We start from the raw sequence: 24,311 nt of genomic DNA, 5'->3' as shown, positions 1-24,311 counted from the left end.
GTTGTGCTGTGGCTGAGAAATCCAGTGCTAAATATGAAAAGTGAGGCTCACAGTGGTTGAGTAATTTGCTCAGGGCTGTCTGACTCCAAAACCTGTGGGTCTACGCACTCCATAGTACTGCTTGGCTTCCAGTCAGATCATGGGTGAAAAACTTGCTACTTTAGGAAGTAAGGATAACTACCTGACCAACACAACATGTATTCCCTCAACTTCCTTTCGTATGAAATGGAAATCACAGGCAATGAATATTGAGGAATCTCTGGCAAGGCATGGTGGTGCATACCTATCATCCTAGTTATTTTGGGAGGCCGAAGTAGGAACATCACAGTCTGAGGTTGGCTAGGCAAAAGCACAAGACCTAAACTAAAGCAAAAAGAGCTGGGGGTGGTGGTGGTGGTGGTGGTGGTCCAGTACCTGTCTAGAAAGTGTGTGGTCCTTCCTGCATTCAACCCCAGTGCCCCCGCTCCCCCCCCCCCACGAATTTTAATAAATCAGTAAAACTCGTAGCATGACCAAGAAGAATTTTTTTTGACTATTTTATTAAGCGAGACGACCCTTCCTTCTAAGAAGCCACACTCCTAAGGTCACTTGGAAGAACTGGAGCATGCCCACTTTGGTTGCTTTCTTTTACAAACTCCTATCCAAAAGCGTCTTGGAATCTTGAGGTCATGGAGAGCATCAAGAGAGACTAAGGGCTGTGCTGTGGATCCCTGTGCAGCTGACAGAAAACCTCAGAGCACAACATTACCTTTTTTCCGGGACGGGGCATCCCTGTCTATCTCATCGTCCTTCTTTTTGTTTCCCAAGTCACTGGTGTTCACCGTCACTGTCGCCTTGATCTCTTGCTGGGCCACCTTCATTCTATCGTAAAAGACCTTAAAGAACTTCTCTGACTTCTTGTCTTCTGTCAACCGGCAGAAAAAGGAGTGCTGCCAGAGAAAAACAAAGACGTTCAACTGTGAGACAGAGCAGCTGCTGAACCCCACAAGACCCCCGAAATGTCCCAGAGATCAGAGGCAGCTGTGAAACACACAAGTGACCTAGGATTAGCGTTAGGCCCAGTGTTGCTTCCACACACTCCTCCTCGGGGATGTGAGGCCTGAAGGCTTCCCGCATGGAACCTTTAAAACAAACCTCCGTGCCTGGATCAGCCACGTGCTGTGGAAGCCACCCACGACTGGCCTTCTTATTGGCAGACTTCAGCCAAGAGGATGCAGCCCTCCTGCCCTGCACACAAACACCTCCACTGGCAATGGATGTGGAAAATGTTAATGGTGGTTATTGCAGGGTGGTCTCCTCCGTTCACAGCCCCATGACCGACGCATACGTCAATGAAATGTGCCACCTGTGTTGTTCAGAGGTAGGGATGACAAGCCCGTAAGTGAGACTGAAATGGGAAAGTTGCTCGGGAAGGCACAGATTCACAGGAGCTCAGAGCTGCCCAGACTGACGGAGGGCTGCGGTGATCCCAGAGCTCCAGTGACGAGTAAGGTGCACAGAAGCCCTGGGCTAGGTTCGTGGCTCAGAGTTCCCAGGTAGCTTGCCTCTTGGATATGCATGTGTTTTTTGGGAGCCACTGCAAGCAATCATATACACTGCTGATGTAAAAACACAATATGGTATTTCAACTTCATTTGTGAGTATTCGCTTTTCACCCCCTTGCAAGCACCACACTGTTGTGAATTATTTACATAAAAATACAATACGGTCATTTCTAAAGGGATAAAACAAAGTTCCAAACAATATATTTGCTTCTCCCAGGAGATCTTTCTGCCAATTTCCCATCTTTCCTTTTGGAATGATAGAATCCTATATATGGAAGTCTTACGCTTCCATTCCCCAGAACAAATCTCAATCTTCCTACCTAAACCCCCAACACCTCCTCCAACTCTCACCCTTCACAGTTCCTATCCCTGATTTAGCAGGCCCCTGACCCCTCCGAGAGCCACCAGGTTTCCATAAGCTAATTTACCCATGTGCCCACGTTGGTCCTGGCCAGCAGGTCAACTCTCACCCATCCCATCTGTCCCCAGGGCACTTCATGATTGTGGCCTTTCTTCTGTTTACTATTTTTTTTGGGGGGGGGGGTCTGGTCGTGGGGCCTGAACTCTGGGCCTGGGTGCTGTCCCTCAGCTCTTCAGCTCAAGGTTAGCGCTCTACCACTTGAGCCACAGTGCCACTTCTGGCCTTTTTTCTTTTTGCTTATGTGGTACTGGGGAATCGAACCCAGGGCCTCATGCATGCAAGGCAAGCACTCTACCACTGAGCCACCTTCCCAGCCCCGTGTTTACTATTCTTGACTTCTGGCTGCTTCCTACATTCAACCCCAGGATCCATTCTTCCTATTTGTACTCTCTCCTTCTATCCCCTCACCCCCCTCCTCCAGCCACTCCCAGTGCCCTGTAACAAGTTCAAGTTTCCACCTCACTGGCTGCTTAGCGTTCTTAACCTCCTCCAGGAGGTCTTGAGAGTCCTCCATTGTCCTTTGTTCCCTTTGCTTTTCTGTTTCCTACTATTTCATCTAGCACTACTGTGTACCTGTCATGAGTTGGGCACGGCACCAAACAAACGATACATAAAAGTGAGCAAAAAGGGACCAGATCCTCCCCGTACCAGGACCCCCTTCCCCGGAGCTGGCAGCGCAATTCACAATCATCCTAATAACCGACTCTCTCTGGGGGAGGGACCTAAGAGTCTGTTAGACCCAGCCCTGAGCTGACACTCGATGCCAACTGCCCTCATTCTCTTGCTGCCCCTGCCTCTGCCCATGGCTAGACCCTCTGCCTCACCCCTTTGCCTCTACCTGGGCTCCAACTCTGCCTGACTACCATGCGTCACTTTGGAAAGCAACATCTCTGAAACCCCATGCCTCTTCTTCTCTCCCCAGCAAGACCATCTTTACCGTAGCCCCAGACCACCGGCTTAACCCTCACCTGACCTCTTCTGTACCCCACAGCCACAAAGCAAGGGGATAGCACACTGTGGTGCTGAGGTTCACGTGCTAGCGCGCAGTGTGAGCCGCGCCTGTGAAGGTGGGTGCCTCATCTCTGGTTAGCAACCACCACCAGAGTACCTCCAAGAGACTCAGCACACAGCGGACCCACGATAGTCATTTGGCCAAAGAAGGATCACAGCACCCAGTATTTCCTGGCTCCTTGAGGATGGATCCCCCAATCAGATACTGCTTACGTGAAGTGGACAGGACCAATACCACCAAGTAAGAAAATTCTGGAAAACTGCTAACATATCAGAAACCAAGGTCTATACCTGTTTTAGAGCCAATGCATGCATGAACCAATGGCAGCTGCTCAATCACGGGGACTGGACTGTGCATCAGGTACTGTGACCAGCCCTACTGCATCTTCCTACAGCAGGGGTCACTGGAGATGGCTTCCTAATGCCCAGGGTGGGGGGGCCCCCAGAAGGCAGTCCCCCCCTCTGGATAGCTCCCCGCACCTGCCGCAGCTTAACAGGTACTTGGGAGACAATCAGGTCATGTTAGAAAACAAAAGCACCTGAACCCAGGCAAAATATATAGCAGTGAAGTCTGCCATCAGTCATCTGTAACAGCGTGATGCAGCACACATAGAGACCGCCTGCTTCAAACCACAGCACTCGGTGCAGCTGCCAGTGGAGAGACCCAGCCCAGGTCAGCTGACACCTGCTGGGTAAGGGAGGTGCTTCTGAAAGACGAGAAGGGCAAAGGACTCCTGGATTCCGCTCTTCTGTATGTTTCTGCGATGGCTGGTTTCTTTCTTCTGCATTATTTATACCAGTCCTCAGTCAGCCTCTCAGGGGCAGGAAAGCTGATTTATCAACAGAACAAGCTCGATAAAATGCACAAGAGTTCACAAGACATGAAGGAGCTTAGAAAACCAAGATGAAAATAGTGTAGTGATTGGAGTGGGGGGGGGGCGGTGCGGGGAGCTTCAGAGGTATAGACTCCAGCCAAGGTCCCTGGGTGTGGTCAGGTGACAGGTGTTTCAGTCAGGCGACAGGAGGAAAAAAGCATCAGTGTGCAAGGGAAGGAATGGCTGTTCACAGAGGGGTCAGAAGGGCAGGCTCTCCTACCACCACGAGGGTCTGAATTAAAGACCCTCACCGGCTCCAGGAAGCGTGCCAACTGCCCAGCCTCTCTGAGCTCAGGTGAAAGGCTACCACAGTGTCCATGAAGCACGAGGCGTGGGCCTGCTGCCCACACCAGCTGTTTCTCTACTGTCCCTGCACCAGCAGAACACAGAAAGGCCACAATGATGGCGGCTCAAGAGGGGCTGGGATAGCCTAAGAATGCTGATCCTGGCATCGCGGAGTTCTGGGCGCCAGGTCTGCCACTTAACTACCAAATATCACCGGTAAACGCAATGTCCTGGATGCCTTACTCTCTTCATCTGTTAAAATGGGCGTCATAATAACACAGCATGGGTGGTCACAGAGGCCAATAGGCTAACCAGAGCAACCTCCACGCTCACTAACAGTTACTGATGGCTGATGAGGTGCTTCTGGATCTGTTCACTAACCCTGTCCAGCATCACCTCCCAGCCTAGGGCTTGGGAGGGGGAATGGGAGCACTGTCCTTAGGAATGGCTCCCAGGGAGGGACCTAAGATCACAGCAGGTACACAGCCTCCCGGCCATGCACCCCCTTTACTGCCTGAATTTATTTCGGCTCCTGGCCCAGGCGAGCCAGAAGCAAACAGTCACAGAAAGATTCTACCTCTTCAAATTTCTCCCCACTTGGCAGGTGTTAAGAAACCCTTCTGCATAACTCTGGTTTACAGTGCGCAATGCTAGGTGACAGATCCAGAATAAAAATGGCAACTGTCCCTAGGGGTGTGAGGGGAAGGTACAAAGGAGAATGAGAGTGTGTTCTGGAGTGAAAGAGCCTTCTAGAAAGTATGACACAGGTATGAGAGACAGAATAACGGCCCCCTCAAAGACCCCTCCCATGCTCACCCCTGTGTCACCGTGTCCAGCAGTGTGGAATTAATGCAGCACATGGAATAAAATTTGCTCATCAGTTTATCTTGAAGTAAGCGGGTAATTCTAGATTTCTCAGAGGGGCTCAGCATCACTACAAGGGTCCTTAAAAATCCCAGAGGGAGGCAGGAGAGAAGCAATGTGAGGAGGATTCTGGTTCCAATTGTGGAGTTAGAGGAAGGGGCCACTAGTCAAGGATATGGGTGCTTTCTAGAAGCTACAAACAGCAAGGGAGCGGTCACTGTCCTGGACCCTCCAGCCCGGAAGGCAGCCCGACTGCTACTTCCTTTTAAGTCTAATAAGATTCGTGTCGAACGTGTAAGATAATAAATTTGGTAACTTGAAGTTGCTCCTCCGTTTGTGGCAATCTGTTAGAGCAGTCACAGAAAATACCACACAGCAGGTAGAAAGACGTTTGTGCAATTTACCCAAGTTCCCCTCTCTCAAAAATCAGTGCGCATTACTGCATGTAATCTACATCACAACAAAAAAGACAGAAAGCCTGCCATGTTCCGGAAAGCTAGAGAGGCTGTGCAGAAGGGGCGATCTCCTCGGGAGGGCTTCCTCTCCGCCCTGGGGACCAGAGCGTGCCTGCCCCACCGTGACCTGTCCTTGCCCTCCCAGTATCTGCAAATCATGTTTGATGCCAGAGCCGTGTGCAGAGATGCTGTCTCATCCGAGTCAGAGGCGATTGCCAAGATAGATACTGTGGTTCACAAACCCCACGCGTTGCACACGGGAACGCGGGGGTCAGGAGAGGTCGGGGGCTAGCTGCAGCGCGCGGGCGAGCTCTCCGCCTCCCTCCTGCATTCTGAACCAACAGGAAGCCGACGCTGGCCTCAGCGGGCAGACGGGAGCAGAGCTGGAAAAGCAAAGAAACGAGGCTGGTTCAGGGGCAGGCACAGCTGACAGCCAGCCTGCACGTGATGCGCTGGAGGGAAGGAAGCTGGGGTCAGGGGCAGGGTGAGGAGGCGGCTGCTGGCCAGGAGGCAGTGGGAGAAGGGGGCAGACATAGCTGTCACAGCCCAGCCTCAAAAGCAAACGAACACCAACTGCAGAGTATGCGAGCTGCTGGGGGTATTCTCGTCTAGCAGTTTCCATCCAAGTGTCGGTTATTTTTTCTTCCTCCCAGCAGGATAGCTCTGCACATTCTCCTCCCTAAATATCATCTAATACCGCAACAGCACACAGGCAAAAATGGCTTCCTTGAGACAGATCCATCTTTTCACTGAAACTCCCCCAATCATCACAGCATCTGCAAACGACTAGCTTAGTCTGTCTCTCTACATTTTACAGGTCAGGAAACTGAGGCTCATATGGGAAAGAGGACTTGCGAAGGAGGAGCCCCTCTCCAGCCCATGTGGCGTGTGTTTAGCTGAAACCAGTCTAAAAGCTGACGTTCTTGCTCTCCGATCTAGCAGACATGGTCTCATGCCTTCATCTGACGGAGGGGGATGAGGGCCAATGAAGTGAGGTCTTAAGACTAAAAGAAAAATAGGACGACATGTTCAGGTCAATCTTCAAAGTATTTCTTTCCTTTTTCTGGGTGTGAGGACTGAACTTGGGGGTCTCACACTTGCTAGGCAGTTGCTCTATCATTAGGGCCATGCCTCCTGCAAAGTTTTACGCCTACGTTGGCTTCAAACTGTGATCTTCCAATTGCTACCTCCCCAAGTAGCCAGGATTACAGGCCTGTGCTACCATGCTCAGTCAGTCTTAGAAGTACTTCTAAATTGGCTACTCATTACTTCCCTTCAAATCCTTGCAAATCAATGGAGTCTGGCTTATGACAAGACACCTCTGACATTCAAGCTAATTCAAAATGGAGATACCCTATAGCCAGCCATAATGGCAGTGGATAGGGTGGGGCGGGGCGGACAGTCTTTTAAAGGTCACAAGCGCTATTAAGTTCGTGTGTGTGTGTGTGTGTGTGTGTGTGTGTGTGTGTGTGTGTGTGTGTGTGTGTGTGTGTGTGTGTGTGTGTGTGTGTGTGTGTGTGTGTGTGTGTGTGTATGTATGTGTGTGATCAATAAGAGGAAATCCAAGCCTTTCCCATCTGTAACCTGAACACATATTGGGAAAATAAATGCTTGAGAGGCTGAGAGTGCCCAGCAGGAAGAAGACATCTTTTCCCTGGAGGTCAAGTTCAGGGGAAAGGCAGGCTGGGTACCCTGTGGGTAAAAGCAGCCCCTGGAATGCGCGTGGCCTGCCAGCACCTGCCCGGGGCTCGAGGCAGTTGTGATGGGAGGAGCTCCTCTGTGAGTATCTCAGGGAGGGGCCTGGAGGGTGGCAGGAAGCAGAGCTGGGTGTGCCTGGGTGGCGGGCATGGTGGAGATCACAGCCAGAGCCAGCAGGCCTACAGGACTTTGATCCTTCCCCAAACAACAACATTTCCACCCTGTGGCCTGATCACCGTCTAGAAGCTCTCCCTCTGGGCCTGAAGAGAATCCAGAGAATGAGATTTTCCATTAGACTGGCCTCCTAAGACATGACCCTGACCGGGTACATCTTGTGACACTCTCCTCTGCAAGCTCACTTCTCTGCTGCAGAATGAATTAAGTCTTTAGGCGAAGTCTAAGAATCTGAAAAATGTGGCCACTGACCAGTGAGGGAACACTCGAGTTTCTACAGGCTGAGGAAAATTCTTCCTTAGAGTCTTTGATTTCTCTCTCTTGCCCTATAGTTCCGGGACTTGAGGGGACACGTCAACCACAGTGACCCATCCTGGTCTTGCTGGAACAAGCGATGTAAATGGCTATCAAGAGGCGGGGCATACGCTGGCTCTCCACCTGTGATTACCTGTTCATTCACCGCTTCCTCTCTGCGATGTGCACTTCCTATTTGCCAGACATTGCCTGATTAAGAAAGATCACCATACTTAAATCTCATTGAATCCTAACTTCCACCAGAGGTAGGTGCCATATAGAAGAAACGGGAGCCTCAAAGGAGTTACACAATCTGCACGCTCTACGTCTCCTTGGTGGTGCCTTCACATCTGCTTGGTCAAGAACCTACATTTCAGCCTTGGCTGCTTGCAGGCAGGCCTGTGATCTTGGGCCATTCACTTACCCTTCTCATTGGTGCCTCAGGGCTCCTTATCAGAGAGTTGAGGGTTGTACCACTGACATAGCCCACAATCACGTGCAGGCTGGGGCTCTAGCAGCCCGCAGTTACGAAACAGTAGGTGTGAGGAACACCTGGACTCCTATCAACCATGACAGAGTGCAAGGTGACAGCCTTATCTAACCAACTATCCCTTCCCAAGGGAAGGCCCTGGGACATGACCATCAAGAATGAGCTGGGTGTTCTGTGATGACTCAAGCCTCCTGTCCAAACCAAAGCCAGTAAGGAATAGTTCTCGCTGGGGCTGGTAAGTAAGATGGCCTACAAATGGACAGCAAAACCACAGTGGAATTCCCAGTAGCTGTCACAATGGAGGAAGTTTAAAAAAAAATCTGGCTGGAATTGCACTAGCTATAGAAACCATTCAGATTTCTGCAGACACAGAGATAAACCGCTTGCTTCCACTTCCACAGGGAAACACGAACACGCCCAAAGCCGGCACACACTTCCTCTTAGGCGGTTCCAAGTCTCCCAACACAGCTTTTCTCCAGAATGTTCCACCACTGCTGGCTTCAAGAGAAGTTGGACATATGAAAAAGGGTCTCATAATGAACAAAACGGGCCATTTAGAACTCAAGATTCCTATGCCAAAGATTATAACGTACTCCAAGAAATAAAGCTGTTTCTTTGTTTAGTTTTTTGGGCAATAGTAGGGTTTGAATTCAGGGTCTTGTACTTTTGTTAGGCAGGTGCTCTACCACTTGAGCCATGCCTCAGTCCCAAGAAGCATAGATAGATAGATAGAGAGATAGATAGATATAGATATAGCTATATTTGCAAGGATCAGTGGATTTCAATGAGTAAATACCTGGAGCTCTTGTTCCATCAACCTCTCTGGCATGGGAAAGACAGCAATAATTCCACATTGTTGGATTTTTGTTTTGTTTCAGGAATGGGATCCTCCCTCATCAAACTGCACCACCATTTCTGCATGCCCTATTTCAAGGACTCTGCCAGGTGAGAGTGGGCCAAGGACCCGTTCTGACCCACCGCTCTCTCCTGACACCTGTGAGAAGCGGTGGAGCTCAAGAGCCCTTCACTTAGACTAATTAGGACAGAGGCCTCTAAGGCCAAAGCAGAGGACCTTCATTCTGATTCTCAAGGTGAATTAATTCACATTTGAGCAAGCGGCAAAGTCCAACTTGTTCTATAAGAAACATGTTTCCCTGGAGGGGAAGAAACAAGGTGTCTGCCAGTGCCCATTGGAGCTGTCACTTGCTGAGAAACGGCCTCGCTCCTCCCATGTACATCTCTCTCTTTTTTTTTTTTTTGGTCAGGTCGTGGGGCCTGAACTCTGGGCCTGGGCGCTGTCCCTCAGCTCTTCAGCTCAAGGCTAGCACTCTACCACTTGAGCCACAGTACCACTTCCGGCTTTTTTCTTTTTTTTGCTTATGTGGTGCTGAGGAATCGAACCCAGGGCCTCAGGCACGCAAGGCAAGTGTTCTACCACTGAGCCATCTTCCCAGCCCTCCCGTGTACATCTCTATGGGAGCCATTTCACCCAAATTCATCAGTGACATCTCAGCCAATGCTGAGCTGTACTTCCTAAAGATAGATCTTGGGTTGGGCATGGTAGCACACTCCTGTAATCCTGGCAGGAAGCAAGAAGCTATAAAGCAAGAACCTGTCTCAAAAAAAAAAAAAGTTTTAAAAAAGAAAGTATTGAACAGTACCTGATTAGACAGAGAAGCAAGCACTGTATCTAGTAATATATAATGGTCAGACTCCAGAGAGAGAGAGCGAGAGAGCTGAGCTACTGCTCTGGAAAATGCTGGGCCTTACAGTCAGGAATGAGCAGTTAAGGGGACTCCAAATTTTCTCTGGGTTCAACTATGAAGGTCCTACAGATGCCAGAGTCCAGTCTCTCTTGCAGGGATGCACTGGCAGGACTGTCTGTCTCTTTTGGACAGAGACATGGAAGCGTAAAGCCAAAGTCGCCAGAGATGGGGGGAAAATGGCCAATGGACTGAAGAACAGATGTAGCCCATAAAAAAATAAAACTAGACAGACGCGATCCAAAACAGTGCACTAAGTGGAAGAGTGGAGGGCCTCCTTGGTCATCTTCCATCAGTGTGAGGAGTTTTGGTGGGTTTCTGAGTGAACACCAGCCTTACTTTTTCTAAAAGCACTGCAACTCCAGATTAGATCTCGGGAAGGGCTTTTGTTATTCACAACATTTCAGCATCTCCATCTGTGGGCATCTTTTCAACCAGAGAAGAAAATGAACAATAATCTGAATTGTATCCCTGGGGCGGCAGGAGCCAGTGTGCCAGCCTTTCAGGGTGTTCTCCTGGCAGTCTGAGTGAACCGCTCACGTCTGATCAGGCCTGACCGCAGCCTGGCTGTGGGACCTGTGCTGGAGAAAAGCAACCAGAGATGCTGGGAGAACCACCACCAAGAAATAATGGGTGTGGTAGAGCAGACCTGTAATCTCAGCTCCCAGGAAGTTAACCCCTGAGGAGAGAGAGAGGGATAGAGGACAGGAGGAAAAAAGGGCATCTACCATTCAGCTCCTAAGGTAGAGTTCTCATGCTGAGGACCTGGCTGGCTACTCCTTCTGGTACTGCTAGGTGTGGGGTGGTCGGAGCGGCCGATCCTGGGGAGGAGCTCTTGGGTTGCATGTCCAGCCAGTGTACTTAGCAACAATCTAACAACACACCACCAACATTTCCGGCCCAAAACTCCACCGTTCCCAGGAATTTGACTTGAGATCTATGCCAAGGCCAAGAATAATCCTCGGCCCACGCATTTTCTGTTGGTGCACCGTCACGGGGATGAGCAAGAGCTCTACATCCTAGATCCTCAGTGAGGCTGAGCCACGAAGGGGGCGGGGGGCGGCTCAGGTCGTTGATGAACGTTTGGCTTGGGTTTCCTCATCTGCAGTGCGGGGGGGGGGGGAAGGAGGGTGACAGGACGTCCACCTGGCAGGTGTTCAGTACCAGCCACACCCCTTCCCTGCTCTCAACATACCCAGCTGTGACTAGCCCCCTTGACCATGCAAACCTGAAGGTCTGCCCAGGGCAAGGCCACTGGCTCACAACAGGCAGGCCTCGGCCTAGGGAGCGCCTGTGTGATGGAGGACCTGCAGTCACCCCAGGCCTCGTGTCCAACTCCACTCACGCTCGGCCAGAGCCAGGGTCTGCCTGTGACTTCCCACCCCTGCCGGCCCCGCAGGCCCCCTCTGCCGCGTGCTGGCCCAGCAGGTCGTCCCTGGGGTCTCAGAAGCATCCCCAGAGGCCACGCCGATGGCAGAGGGCAGGGTGACATTACACCGCGCTCATCTTGTGCGGCCGCTCACTACGCTGTGGCTCGGGCAGCCGCCGAGTGTGTCTAAGCAGATCGCTGGCCCCAGCCAGCTCAGTGCCCTTTGGAAGCGCTGGCTAGGGGCCGGCGGCGGCCTCCCACCTGAGGACAGGCCTGGCACCGAGGCAGAGCAGTTATTCATTCCACAGTTGTCCTCTACTGGGGTCCCTGCCACCTCCAACCCAGCAGGCTCACAGCAGCCTGTCTGTCCACAGGATCCTTGGCTCTTCTCACCTGCCAGCTCTCAGTTTAAAGGCACCTCCCTAGAAAAACCTATTCTGCAGGCTGCTGTGTCACAAAAGAAAATAATATGGAAATGAGGAGGGCGAGAGCGAGCTGGTGCGCGTGCGCGTGGCTCGACAGGCCTCGGGGGAGCCTGCCCCACTCTCCTGGTCCCATCTCTCCCCACCGGGCTGCAAGCTTGAGGGACGCTGGCCCCAGCCCCGATCCATCAGCACCACCTCCAACGGCACTCAGTATCTGCTGCAGTAACCAGCGAGCCGTCTCCTGAAGGAGGTTCGATTCCAAAGAGCTGAAGCCTCGCCTCTCCAGCAGCTAAAGTTTAACTCAGTGACCAGACGATCTCTGTCTGTGACAGCTCACAGGGGGAAAAAGAAAACCGCAGCCCGCCCAGGACCAGCTGAATGGAGGTGGATGAGGCGCTGGCCCCGTGGCAGGGACGTCTCGGGTTTTTGCTCGTAACTTTGGACTGGGCTCGTTCTGGCTGGGGAATCCTTAATCCACTTGGTTAACTGTTAACTCCTCTAAGTCCCCCAACACAGCTACCTGCATCATTAACTCAGGAGCTAGAAAGACACCAGTTTGCCTGCCTCTGCCCCTCAACCGTCCCCCCACCCCCAGGCTTCACAGCTACAAGCTCTGGGGTTGGGCTGAAGCGTCTGTAGGCTTGTGTTCTCAAACACCATGTGGTAAGGGCAACAGAAACACATCCTCCCTGAGCAACTGTGCATTTTTTAAGTCTTAAATCCAAAGTCAAACAGTGGGGTGCAGATCCATATGGCTGATAGGCCCAGAGACTTCAGTGCCAGGACCACACTGATGAATTTGTTTAAAATCCAGGCATAGGAAATAGGTTAAAGAAAAATATCAAGAGCCACTGACATTTTCCAAAAGGAACTTAAGAGGACACATGGAAACAGAAGTGTGTATGGTTTCTTTATAGAGCATCTGGACAGAACCCGAACCAGCTATGAAGAACGAAGATGGTCTCAGAAATGGAGGTTCCAGGTTTGCTTGTGGAGTGGCTCTGATGGTCCCCACAGCAGGAATCGAACTGTTGGGTATTCCTAGTATGAAAAGTCTCAGGGCTGGGGGATGCCGTTCTGTGGTAGAGGGTTTGCTCACTTATTGTGTATGCCCAAAGCCCTGGGTTCTGGTGCTAGCATGTGAGAGAGAGAGAGAGAAAGAGAGAGAGAGAGAGAGAGAGAGAGAGAGAGGGAGAGAGGAAGAGGGAGAGAGAAAAAGGAGAGAGGGGGGAGAGAAAGAGAGAGAGGGAGAGGGAGAGGGAGAGGGAGAGAGTTAACTGCTGGATGATTTCCAAAAGGAAAGTCCCTTTAGTTACTCAGAGGGAAAAGAAATTACCTACGTGGTGTGGAATCCGGGGATATTTTATGCAGATGTCTGTAGCAGAAGTTACTCAGGGAAGTCAGGCTTGCTTTGGCTTATTCAAACAGGCTACTGCTGTTAAGGATTGCACAACTCTTAAGCAAGGTAGGGTGGGTTTGCCTTTTAATTTTTTTCTTTAAATATTTAAAGCCTGTCCTCATGGAATTACTTATTATTATTTTTTCTAAGCGTTTTCCATTCTAACTTCCTGGCTCGTAGTTGTTAAAAAGCCCCTACTTTTAGGGAATGTGGTGGTTAGCACAAGCAGCCTGGGTGCAGGTGGCATGTCCGGAAGCCAAGTGTCAGCTGCCCTACTGAGAACTGATGGGGTAGCCCCTGTATGCGTGTGCATGCGTGTGTGCATGCTACACATGTGTAATACACACACATGATGATGCTAGGGACCAAACCTGGGCATTGCACACACTAATCACAAGCTGGGCCGCTGAGCTTTTATCTCCAAACCCCCAAACCCACTCCTTTTTGTTTTTTTTTATTATTTTATTTTATTGTGCCAGTCCTGGGGCTTGAACTCAGGGCCTTGACACTGTGCCTGAGCTTCTTTGCTCAAGGCTAGTGCTCTACTGCTTGAGCCACTGATCCACTTCCAGCTTTTTTGGTGGTTAATTGGAGATAAGCGTCTCATGGACTTTCCTGCCCTGGCTGGCTTTGAACCTGAGTAGCTAGGTTGACAGGCACGAGCCTCCAGCTGCTAGATGGTTTTTTGTTTGTTTGTTTGTTTGTTTTTTGTAAAGATACTATACAGAGGGTTACAGTTATATGAGTGAGGTAATGAGTACACTTCCTCTTGAACATTGTTACCCCCTCCATTGTTTTCCCCCTACCATCCCCTCCCTCTGCTAGATGGTTTTTTAAAAATTTTATTTTATATTATTTTGTTAAATGTAGGTAAAGCAATGGTCAACACGCAACCTTTAGGTAACCAGAGTTACCCAAACTCTAGGAACTATTACTATGGAAAACCATTCTCTTGTTTTCCTGTGGTTCTGTTTTATAATGTTGGAGGGGACACAGGAGCTCCCACTGCACTGAGAGTAGAGCTCCGACAATGACCTTTCTGTTCTCCAGAGCACAGGGACTGTCCAGGAGGCAATGGAATCCACCTGGACCTGGAGCAATCCAGCACACAAGACTACGTTTCTATCAAAGATAAGCTCTCCAAAGGAAAGGGTGGTTAAAAACCAAAAAATCATGGAAAGCCGTGTGCCAGTGGCTCACACCAGTAATCCCAGCTACTCAGGAGGCTGAGATCTAAGGATTGAGGCTCAAAGCCAGCCCAGGCAGGAAAGTCCATGTAATTATTTCCAATAATTACAAAAAGCCAGAGTAGAGCTGTGGCTCAAGTGGTAGAGTGCTTGCCTTTGAGCACAAAGGCTGGGGACATCACCCAGGCCCACAGTTCAACTAAGGGAGGGTTGGTGAAACCAATTCTAGGAAAACTCTTGATATCCTGGGGCTATACAGTGGGGGTGGGAGTGGGGGTGGGGGGGAAGGGTTCCTAGGAGGGGGAGGACAAGTATTCTGTTGTTTCCGGAGACGGCTGCAAGAAAATTATGAGTAGGTGTGAGAAACAAGGAAACTTACGGATTAAAAAAAAAAGAAAGAAAAAAAAGAAAAGGGGGAAGGGGAGGAAGGAGTCAGGAAAAGGGGGAGTGAGATCTTTTGAGAGACAGGGGAATTAAAAAAACACCATAGCAACAACTCAGTCCACCTACCCTGACCGCCCACCCACAGCCAGATTCTTTACTGACGCATTTGAGAACAAGCTGGCTCCAACCAGCTCAGGAAGGTGAGCAAACCCAGAAAGCTCATTAAATCCCTGCTCAGCGACTCTTGTCTGCCTGCAGATAGTGAGCAAGGAGGATATAAATAGAAGTTATATAACATCTCTTTGTTGATTCCTGTGCTCACCAAAAACATGCAGTATGACCTGGTTTTTCTTTAGAGTTTGCCTCGGCCTGCTGGCTGAGACGCTAATCCAGTTAGGAATTATTTTAAACTTTAAACTGCAGGATGCACATTTCCAAGCTAAGAGAAGCATGGATGGGTCAGGGGCAACTCTTTAGGCATTACCAGATAAAGGTAAGGAATCCTTCGGCTTCCTCTTGGCACATTTCCTGATGCATATTAAGTAGTAAACTTCACACCCCACAGCAAAGCCACATGGAATCGGTATCTTGGATTTTCCTCCAGGAGTTGGAACTCTAGATTTAGATCTATAAAGCTAATGGATGGGTTCTGAACACCCTGCAGGCATATTCAGTTGCCTTTTTTCGTCCTGGACAAAGCCCAGCAGTAAGAATCAGTGGACTGAAAAGGCCCCCTTCTTACATGGAGCTATAAATGAATCCGGCACTAGGGCCCGAAGCCCAGCTCAACCCTCCAGAGTTTGTCCACCATTTGCCCCAGACAGTGGTTTCAAAGCAGCTGTACTTAATCCCATGTGCTGCCTGGCTCCAGGCCTCCCACATCCTTGTCTAACCTGTTGATGCCACCAAAACTGTCTAAAAAAAAAAAATCTGTTGCCATGGAAACTTTCCCCAGTAAACATCATTCAAGACAACCTTACAGGTGCTAGAGAACTGAATGCTCTTGGTTCTCAGGAAGCTTTCTGTGAGGCTTCGAATGTGTGGTTGGAATTGGGAAGACTCTTAAATCTTGTAAGGCAAGGATTTTAAATGCAAACGTATTCAAATATCAGGCACAGCCCTTAGTCAAGTAGGGAAGGGATGCTGTGATGAGCCCAGAGTATACGGTGGCCCCCTCTTAAGCGCTCAGATCCTCTACCACTGCCAGTGCGTGCTACCAGGCAAGATGTGTTGTACATCCTTCAGGGCTGTAATCAACTCAGCGGGTAAGCTCGACCTCGGCCAGAGAGGGCGTGCTGTTATTCTAACTCCGGGCTCCATTTCTTATCAGAACTAAGTGGTCAAAAACATGACAATGCCTAAATTTGGCAGGGGCTGGGGGATCAGAGGTGAGCAATTCAAAACACCTCCATGCATCAGAGATTTGCTGTCACCGTATTAAGTGTCTATAGGACTCACTTAATAGCCAGAACCAGAGTTTGTTGTCATGTTGTTTTTAGTTTAAGATGGTTAAAAAGAAAAATTAGCAACAAGTGCTCGTGGTTACCTGACATGTGAGGGACCAAGAAAGAGTTTAAGGCAGTTATGGCTGAGAAAGGACGAGAGGTGACATTCCTGCCTGTGGCTGGTCTGAGGTCCAGTCACGTGAGTCATGTGGGCTCCTCTCTCTACTCGGTCCACAAGCCTCAAGCCTTCCCTAGTTCTCAGTCCACCCAGAGGAACATCTCTCTCTCCCTTCTATAGTAAGGAGTGCGCAGCTCTGGCAGGCCCCGCTGCATCTTGTGTGAGTGTGCTCATACAGCAATGTTGCCAGGTAACGAGGGAAGAAATGTACTCCGAAAACTGTATGTGACAATATGCAACCTCCGCTCTGCAGCTGATCACGGAGGGAGTGTTAAAACACCATGTTCTCTTAACACTTGGGCTTTTGGTGTGAAAATAAAATTAAACGGGATACTTCCTCTTGTAAATAGAAGACGGGCGTACACAGCTCACACATGGATCCACGAATTAGGAATCGTAGAGGGATTTGCAACAGTCATCCGCAGCCCACTCCAGCTTTGCCTCTCCCCAAGAAAAGCAATAACCAGGCAAAAGCCTTTCTTCTGGCCAGGACTGGTTCCTCTCTCTCTCTCTCTCTCTCTCTCTCTCTCTCTCTCACACACACACACACAACCAACAAAAACAAACAAAAAAACTAGCCATAGAACAATATCAGCAGACAAGTAAAGAACAGCTCATATGTTATTATAAAACCGGACATGTCTAGGGCACTGGTGGCTCACGCCTGTAATCCTAACTACTCCTGAGGTTGAGATCCAAGGATCGTGGTTCAAAGCCAACCCAGACAGGCAAGTCTGTGAGACTCTTATTTCCAATTAACCAGTAAAAAGCTGGAAGGGGAGGTGTGGCTCAAGTGGTTAGAGTACCAATCTTCGAATGAAATGAAGTCAATCAAGAGTATAAGACTCTTGAGTTCGCTCAAGTCTGAGTACCAGTACAAAGCACCAATGACAATAAAACTGAATATGCTTCCATTATATGAGCTCCTAAGTCTACCCAGACGTTCAGTGGAAACCCAGCAGGAACCACAGCCTTCTCCCACACCCCATGGATAAACACACTCTTCTCACACCAAAGTGAACATAGCACTTCAACAGGCTCATCTTGGACCCACACAACTGAAAGGTTGTCTAGTGTGGTGGAGAGTCAAGAGGGAGGCAGACTCAAAGTCCACCTCTGTCAACTAGGTGACTATGGGTAAGACCTAGGACTCTTGGGATTCAGTTCCCTCATCTGTCATTGAGGCCATCCCATGTGGCCCCAACCAAGGACAAAATGGCGCCATGCATAACTGTGGGCACTTGGAAAAGGTATGAAGTCTCTCTTTCCCTTCTCCAAAACATGAATCTCCCTAGCCAGCACTGTCGCAGAGATGGGGAATGTGGTACTGCTAAGCTTCCTTCCAACACAGGCAAAAGCTGAGATCGAATAAGCTTCATGTTATACCACGAACATATGCTTCTTTCGATACGAGTAAAAAACAAGAGTTGTTGATAATATAATCTTCAGTTTTCACAAGAGCCCTAATTAACTGAGCTGCCTTCAGCTCCACGAAGGGCATGGCATACAGAAAGCCTTCTTGTCGTGAGCTCTCACAGACTGGAGGGCCGGAGCTGGCCGGAGGGCAAGCAGCATGTATGGTACCTATAATTTGTATCTGGAAAGGAAGAAGTGTCTGGTCTAAGAGGAAAAGTCTTTGGCGGCTTCCTCCTCTGCCGTTCATTCCAAGTTTATAGACAAAGCAAAAACACCGACCACCCAAGCTGCTTCCTGATGAACTGGGGGCGGGGGTAGGGGGTGGGGGGAGGGCACTGGGCCCACCACCAGCGTGGAGCCACAGGTGCCACTTTGCCTGGCAAGCGGAGGCAAGGTTTCCTGAATGGGCTGCGGGTCACGTCAGTGCTGGGGAAATGGGGGAGGCTTCTCAGATGGGGAGGTGGCACTTCACACGGGCCAAATCTCAGGATCTGCCAGGAAACAACCCTGACACAACCACCAGTCACCTCTGAGAATCAGCCACTCGGAGTTCATTTCCTTATCGGCAAAATGGGGTCACAGCAGCATCTGCCACACAGAATCACCAAGAAGAGGAGATGAGCGTGGCCAGACAGGGTGCTGCAGTGGCCTCTGGCCTTATTCCCACCCATAGTTATTACTACGACGATAAAGAGGAAATAAGCTCAGGCAACATCTCCGGCTTCACAGGGTATTTCTCTGACACTAAGATCTCCCAGATGGACACATGGATGCATGACACACAATCTGTGAAGCCAGCCCTTAGGAAGCTGAGGTAGGAAGATAAGTGAGTTCAAGGACAACCTTGGTTCTATAACAAGATCTTCTCTCAAAACATCCACAAAACAACAACAACAACAACAACAACAACAAAAGAAGCTACCCTGTTCAAGTGGTGGTAACTATGAATACATCCTGATGTTCACCTTTAGGAAAGGCAAGAAGGATTAAAGTCATTCAATGGCCACTTAAGCAACATGAATGGAATACCCACCACAGTCTACTACTGGTGAGTCTGGTGGAAATGTGATCCAGGAAGGAATTACACGCCTGGGTGAGTGAGACAGGGAAGATCTACAACTGAAAAGCCGGCAGCGCCGCCACTCCCAAGCAATGAAGGTGTGCCAGAGACCCTTCCAAATGGAGCCCTTTCCACATACTGTCTCTCTGAGTTCCCAGAATGACCTAGGGGCAGGACCAAGCATGTTGACTCACTGCAATTATTCTGAACACCTTCTATGCAACAGATGTGGAAACTCGTCTAAGGTAGTGAGTGGTGAAAGCAGAAAAACAGACTTGGCCTCTGTCCCTCGAGTCTTACAATCTGCCCCAGCTGAGGTGCAGGCATTGCTGTGCTATGACTGGAAGTAAGGGAGCAAGAGGAAGTTTACAGGCCAGGAGACATTTCGATCAGGGTTCGGGGTGTCTGTCAGGCCAAACGAAAGCCAGCAATAAATCCTCCCTGGGACAGAGGGGAGGGCTCTAACTGCTTGTCCTCGCCGGGGGCCAGCCAGGGTGCAGGTAGAACGCGGGATGAGGTTTGGGGAGTGAATATGGAAACCCAAGTGATGGCTGACCTTTCTCGGTATCCAAGGATTTCACCAGGGAGGTGATGGATTTGGAGAGGCTGTGAAGACAGAGAATGAAGTAGTCAAGACTTCACTTCCGTGGTCTCAGGACTTGGGCAGCTCTGTGCATCTGGCAGGGTTATCAGGAGGATGCGCTCTGAAGACGGTGCCTGCTGCTGTATGCATCCCTGCTGGGCCACCGGGCCACCTTATTTATTTCACAGTGCCAACTCTCTGGCTGACTGTAAACTGTAACTCAATGCTGACCTGTAATCCACTGGGAGGCAAAATGAGCCCAGAATCACTTTCTGGTGAACAGCAAGCGAGAAGGTCGACGGTGACTGAAGGGCTGGCGGGGGTGGTGAACCACCAGCCAGGGTATGGCGTATGTAAAGGGACACAGAGTGGATGGTGGTAGCCTGACTTGACTGTTAACTTCGCGTCAACAGGGGAGACGCCTGCAAAGAATCGGAACAGAAATCCAGATCTAGAAGTCAGCACAGAGGTCGGGCCTGCAGCGACACCTTTGGGAGTTGTTGGCATGAACGCTAGCTGAAGCCTTTGGGAATGAGTGAGGTCATGCAGGAAGTATGGAGACAAGCAGGCTGGAGACAAGGCTCCAACATTTCAGACCTTTTCAAGGTAAACTGCATGTGCCTCGAGGGGTCCTCGTGTTCTCCACTAGGCAGACCTTTCTGGGAGGCCCAGGAATAGCACAGCGAGAGGCCATGAGGAAATGACTAACCCTAAAATGTGATGCCGCTGGGGAGGCTGGTCAGAGGGGACGCTGGGATCACAAGTCTGGAATCCCAGGTATCTGGGCTGTGGAGCCACATACAGAATTCCCCCAGGATGAATGCCTACCCTGCCTTCCACATCGGGGTTCAAAAGTGGTACGTGACGGGAAGGGGGGCAGGATGAAGGGGATGGGGAGGTCACCTTTAAGGAAGAAAACTCTTTCCTAACAATGAACCCCACTTTGTCTTGACTCCACACCTCACCCCCCCAAAAAAAGAGAAAGATGTGATTTCTCTTTCCCTGAATTCTCACGTATTAACTAAGTGCCCCAGATACCTTGGGACTTAAGATATTGGTTATCTGGTGACTGCTTACCTTAAAGTATAATGGCCATGGGGGGTGGGGGAGGACATAGAGAACTAAGGGGTACGGCCACGATTCTTTCCCTTAATTAATCAGTTTAATATCTAGCAATACAGATTAAGCAAACCCAGGGACTGGTAAACAATTTTCTGAGAGATGAAATGGTAAACAGGGCAGGCACGGAGGGTTGGACAGTCTACGGCAACCACTCAACTTCCCCCTGGCTGTGAAAGCAGCCACGGACAGTTGTAAAGGATGGAGGGGCTGTGCTCCATAAAGATTGATATGGACATGGTGGCGGCACAGAATGGCCCTGGGGCCATAATTTGCCAATAGAGGAAGAAAATCCAGTGTCAGCCTGGCTGTTTGCAAAAGGTGTCTTCATCTTCAGAAATCCTAGAGGGAAGAATTAGGAAGGGCCTATGCTCTCTCTAGACTGGAAGAAAGAGAAAGCAAGAAGGAAAAAAATCTAGATTTGTTGAGGGTTCAATAGGATACAAGGAAATGACGGCTCAACATACAACAGTTTTTTTTTTCAAGTCTTCTGTGACTTTGTTTTTTGTTCCTTATTTAAATGTTTTTGAAGATGGTAGAAAACCTGAAGATGCCTTCAGAATAAATTGCCTCTCAAAAGCCAACTGCTGCCTACCACTTTCTTAGGAAGGAAGGAAATAGAATTCTGCTTCTGAAGATCTTCCCCTCTTCCCTTCTTCTCAACAACTGCGATCCCCTTATGGGGGGGGTCAGGTGAGCTGACCTATGTGACTATCCACTTCTGCTCCTATTGCTGACTTTGCCACAAAGAAAATACAGTAACACTGGCCCTTTAATTTCTCCAGAAAGCACCAGCCTGGATGAACAATGTCTCTTCAGGTGTAGCATAAAGGGACCAGGATGGTGACATCCCAGCTGGAAGGGAGGTGTGACAGAATGAGCCTGATCATTTTTACAGCACCATCTTGCTCTGAACTGCCAAAGTAAGCGCTTGTGGGTCAGTGCATTGCTTAGTGTTCACCGTCACGTGGAAAGCCAAACTAGAGACAACTGGAACAGAGCTGTGCAAGTTGTCCTTCATGGGAGAGTCTGATCCAGTCTAAGGTACCCCACGCGTGGGGGCCACTCACATTTGAATTTTGAGTTTCTATCTGCAGACCTGAAATGACAGCAATCGCTGTGAAGGCCCCTGCTCGTTTGCTGGGGTCAGAGAGTAGCAAAGGCATCCTTAGTGGAGGATGGCTGGGCCAATGAGCCTGGGGAACCGGGAAGGGGCTGGGCTGCCCTCCTGCCATCCGCTTCTCCGGCATGACTGTGGTGCAAATCCCTCACCACAGGCACCCCCCTCTCCTAACCTCCTGGGTCTTTAAACTCAATTTAAGTACACGCCGTACCAAGAGGGGCAGAAGCAAACGGAGTGAGACAACAGAAATCTGGGAAAAAACCACATCCAAGAAAACAAAACAAAAACCCACCGAGCAGAGTAGAATTTTTGGCAGCAAACCACCTTAGTAAAATGAAGCGTGCCTTTAGACAGCCAAAATTTTACGAATCAATAAAAAGAAGTCCTCCTCCCTTGCTCCATCTTGAGACCTTCGACCCATCCCACGAGCCCTGGGAGGCAGCACCTGCCATAGCCCGCTCTCCAGGTGAGCCACCAGGTGCCCAGAGGCAAGGTTCAAACCCGGGCCTCCTCCACTCCACAAAGGCTGCCCCGAGAGCAGCCGTTGGGCAGCATGGCCCCGGCAGGCCACGGGCTCCACGGCCCTGCTCTTTGTATAATCCCCTTAGCTCCTCAGGAAGGGACTGGGTTTTGCTAACCCTCATTTTCTTTTCTTTTCTTTTTTTTTTTTGGGGGGTCTGGTCATGGGGCCTGAACTCTGGGCCTGGGCGCTGTCCCTCAGCTCTTCAGCTCAAGGCTAGCGCTCTACCACTTGAGCCACAGCGCCACTTCTGGCTTTTTTCTTTTTGCTTATGTGGTGCTGAGGAATCGAACCCAGGGCCTCGAGCATGCAAGGCAAGCGCTCTACCACTGAGCCACCTTCCCAGCCCTAACCCTCATTTTCCATGTGAGCGTTTCAAAGGCAAGATCACCCACTGGCCAAGATGGGGCCACGTCCCCGTTCGCACCCCTCCTGGCTTTCAGCGGACCAGCAGAGTCTCCAGGGAAGTCGGCTTGCTGGCGAGGGCTAGCTGTCCCCAGCTTTCTTTAATGTCAACCACTCCAGAGCTCCCTGAATGTGGGGGCCGGGGGAGAGCTGTCCCTGACTCGGGTTGGCTAGCTCTTTTCCCACATGGATAAAAGCTGAGGTTAGAAAACACCACTCACAAGTGACTCATTTCTGACTTGCCTGCCAAAAACAACACCCATTTACGTAACTCGCTCGCACACCCATCTTTTCCTCCTCCTCAGGGTGACCGCCCTGTCACACCGACGCCGAGCCCCTCGCAAGCTGGCCTGCCGAGGCTGGGGCGCATTGCCCTTTCCACCCCCGTCTCTCTTAGTAGCTGGGGGCCAGAGGCAGCCAAAGCCACGTCTTCCTCCCACACTGCTCTGCGGTGACTGAGACGGTAGAGCCGAGACTGGTTCCTGGGGCTCAGTTCTTCAGGTGGCCAATGTGTAGGCCACTCAGTTCTGAAGGAGGAGAGTCGTGGGGGAGTGGGGAGGCCCCAGGAACTGGGGATCCCTCTCTCAGCTGAACGTTCGGGGCTAGTTTCTGGACGAAGTTCCTCTCGAATTTTTCCATCTTGAGCTGCGTACGTGCAGGAAGGAAAAGTCTTTCTGGGTGTGTCTGCAGACTAGCCCTTGGCAGGGAAGCGCTGCGGACAGCCATTCGGAGCATCACAGTCTCTGTGCCGCTGCAACTGAAGCCAAGAGCGCCACAGCTTCATCAAAATAAAAGGCTGTGAAGGCCTCTGCATCACATTGGCACGTAGAGCCTAAAACAGCTGTATTTTCTTTAAAAAACAAAACAAAACAAAAGCAATGTATATCCAAAGACAGACTCCCCTCCTTCACAGCGCAGGTAAGGGCCGCGCCGTCATCCTGGTGGGGGAAGAGGAAGAAGTGGGGGGAACTTCCCCGGGTGCTGGCGGGAGCGTCTTAGGAGGAAGGAACACAGGAATTGGCAAGGGCTGGAAGGACGGATATAAAGTGCTGTGAGATTTGCTGAGCTCTGTGTCTGCCAAAAATTAATTCATAAGCAAATGCTTATTTTATAGGCTCCCACTCGCTACAAAACACCAAGCTGAGAGGAAATTTCCCTCCCCCCCCCCAGCTCTGAGGGTTGGCAGAAAGGGGGTGGCACGGGGGGGGGACAAAGAAGCAGGAAGCACTCTTCAAGACAACGTGTCATCCATCTGCACAGAACTCACGGGTGGGTGTGACGCGGTCAGACGGCTCCCCATGAAACCCCAGCTCCTGGGGTGGGGGTGGGGGCACCGGCAACATGGCGGAGGGTGGAGGTAAGAGCCATTCTTGGATAGCACCATCGGTGAAGAAGTTAGGGCAGGGGCAGAACATTCTAGAAGTCTTGGGGGCACGCTCCCCAGAAGCCCACTATGTAGGACTGGGGAGTGACCTGAGTTTGGCTTCGGGTGAGTTAGGCGCGGGGGACGGGGCTACAGCAGAGCCCAGCGCGCCCTCCCCGCGCTGGGAGCCTGGGAAGCGCTGCTCTCTTCTCATGTTTGGTTTCCCACGAATTGAATCTGGCAGGTTCTGGGTAAGGACATTTCAGATTTCTGGAGAGCTGCCATCCCCGGCGACCTGGTCTGTAAGACAGGACCGAATTTCCACACACCACCGAACAGGGGGCGGCTGTGTGTCAACACGTGTGCCAAGGAGAGATGGAACCTCAAGGAACGCGGAAGCCCTGGGCTGACCAGACCACGGCGGCGCTCTTTTCTGCGCAGCGTGCAGCTCACGCGCGCCA

At 50.6% G+C, this 24,311-nt stretch overlaps 1 protein-coding gene across 7 annotated transcripts in view; it reads right to left on the bottom strand.

The window, feature by feature from the left end:
* Positions 1 to 24,311, bottom strand: part of LOC138816317 (inositol 1,4,5-trisphosphate-gated calcium channel ITPR1-like) — a 275,135-nt gene that overhangs the window by 70,841 nt on the left and 179,983 nt on the right. For all 7 annotated transcript variants that reach the window (XM_070006010.1, XM_070006011.1, XM_070006012.1 and 4 more), the window contains one exon: positions 749 to 929. In XM_070006010.1, the coding sequence (XP_069862111.1) occupies positions 749 to 929 (181 nt within the window). The remainder of the gene's footprint in view (positions 1 to 748; positions 930 to 24,311) is intronic.

This window comes from Dipodomys merriami, unplaced genomic scaffold (genome assembly GCF_024711535.1).
Source record: "Dipodomys merriami isolate MVZ:Mamm:240054 unplaced genomic scaffold, mDipMer1.0.p SCAF_690, whole genome shotgun sequence".
NCBI lineage: Eukaryota > Metazoa > Chordata > Mammalia > Rodentia > Heteromyidae > Dipodomys > Dipodomys merriami.
The sequence above is the reverse complement of the archived record's forward strand: the minus strand, read 5'-3'. Positions and strand labels throughout refer to the sequence as shown.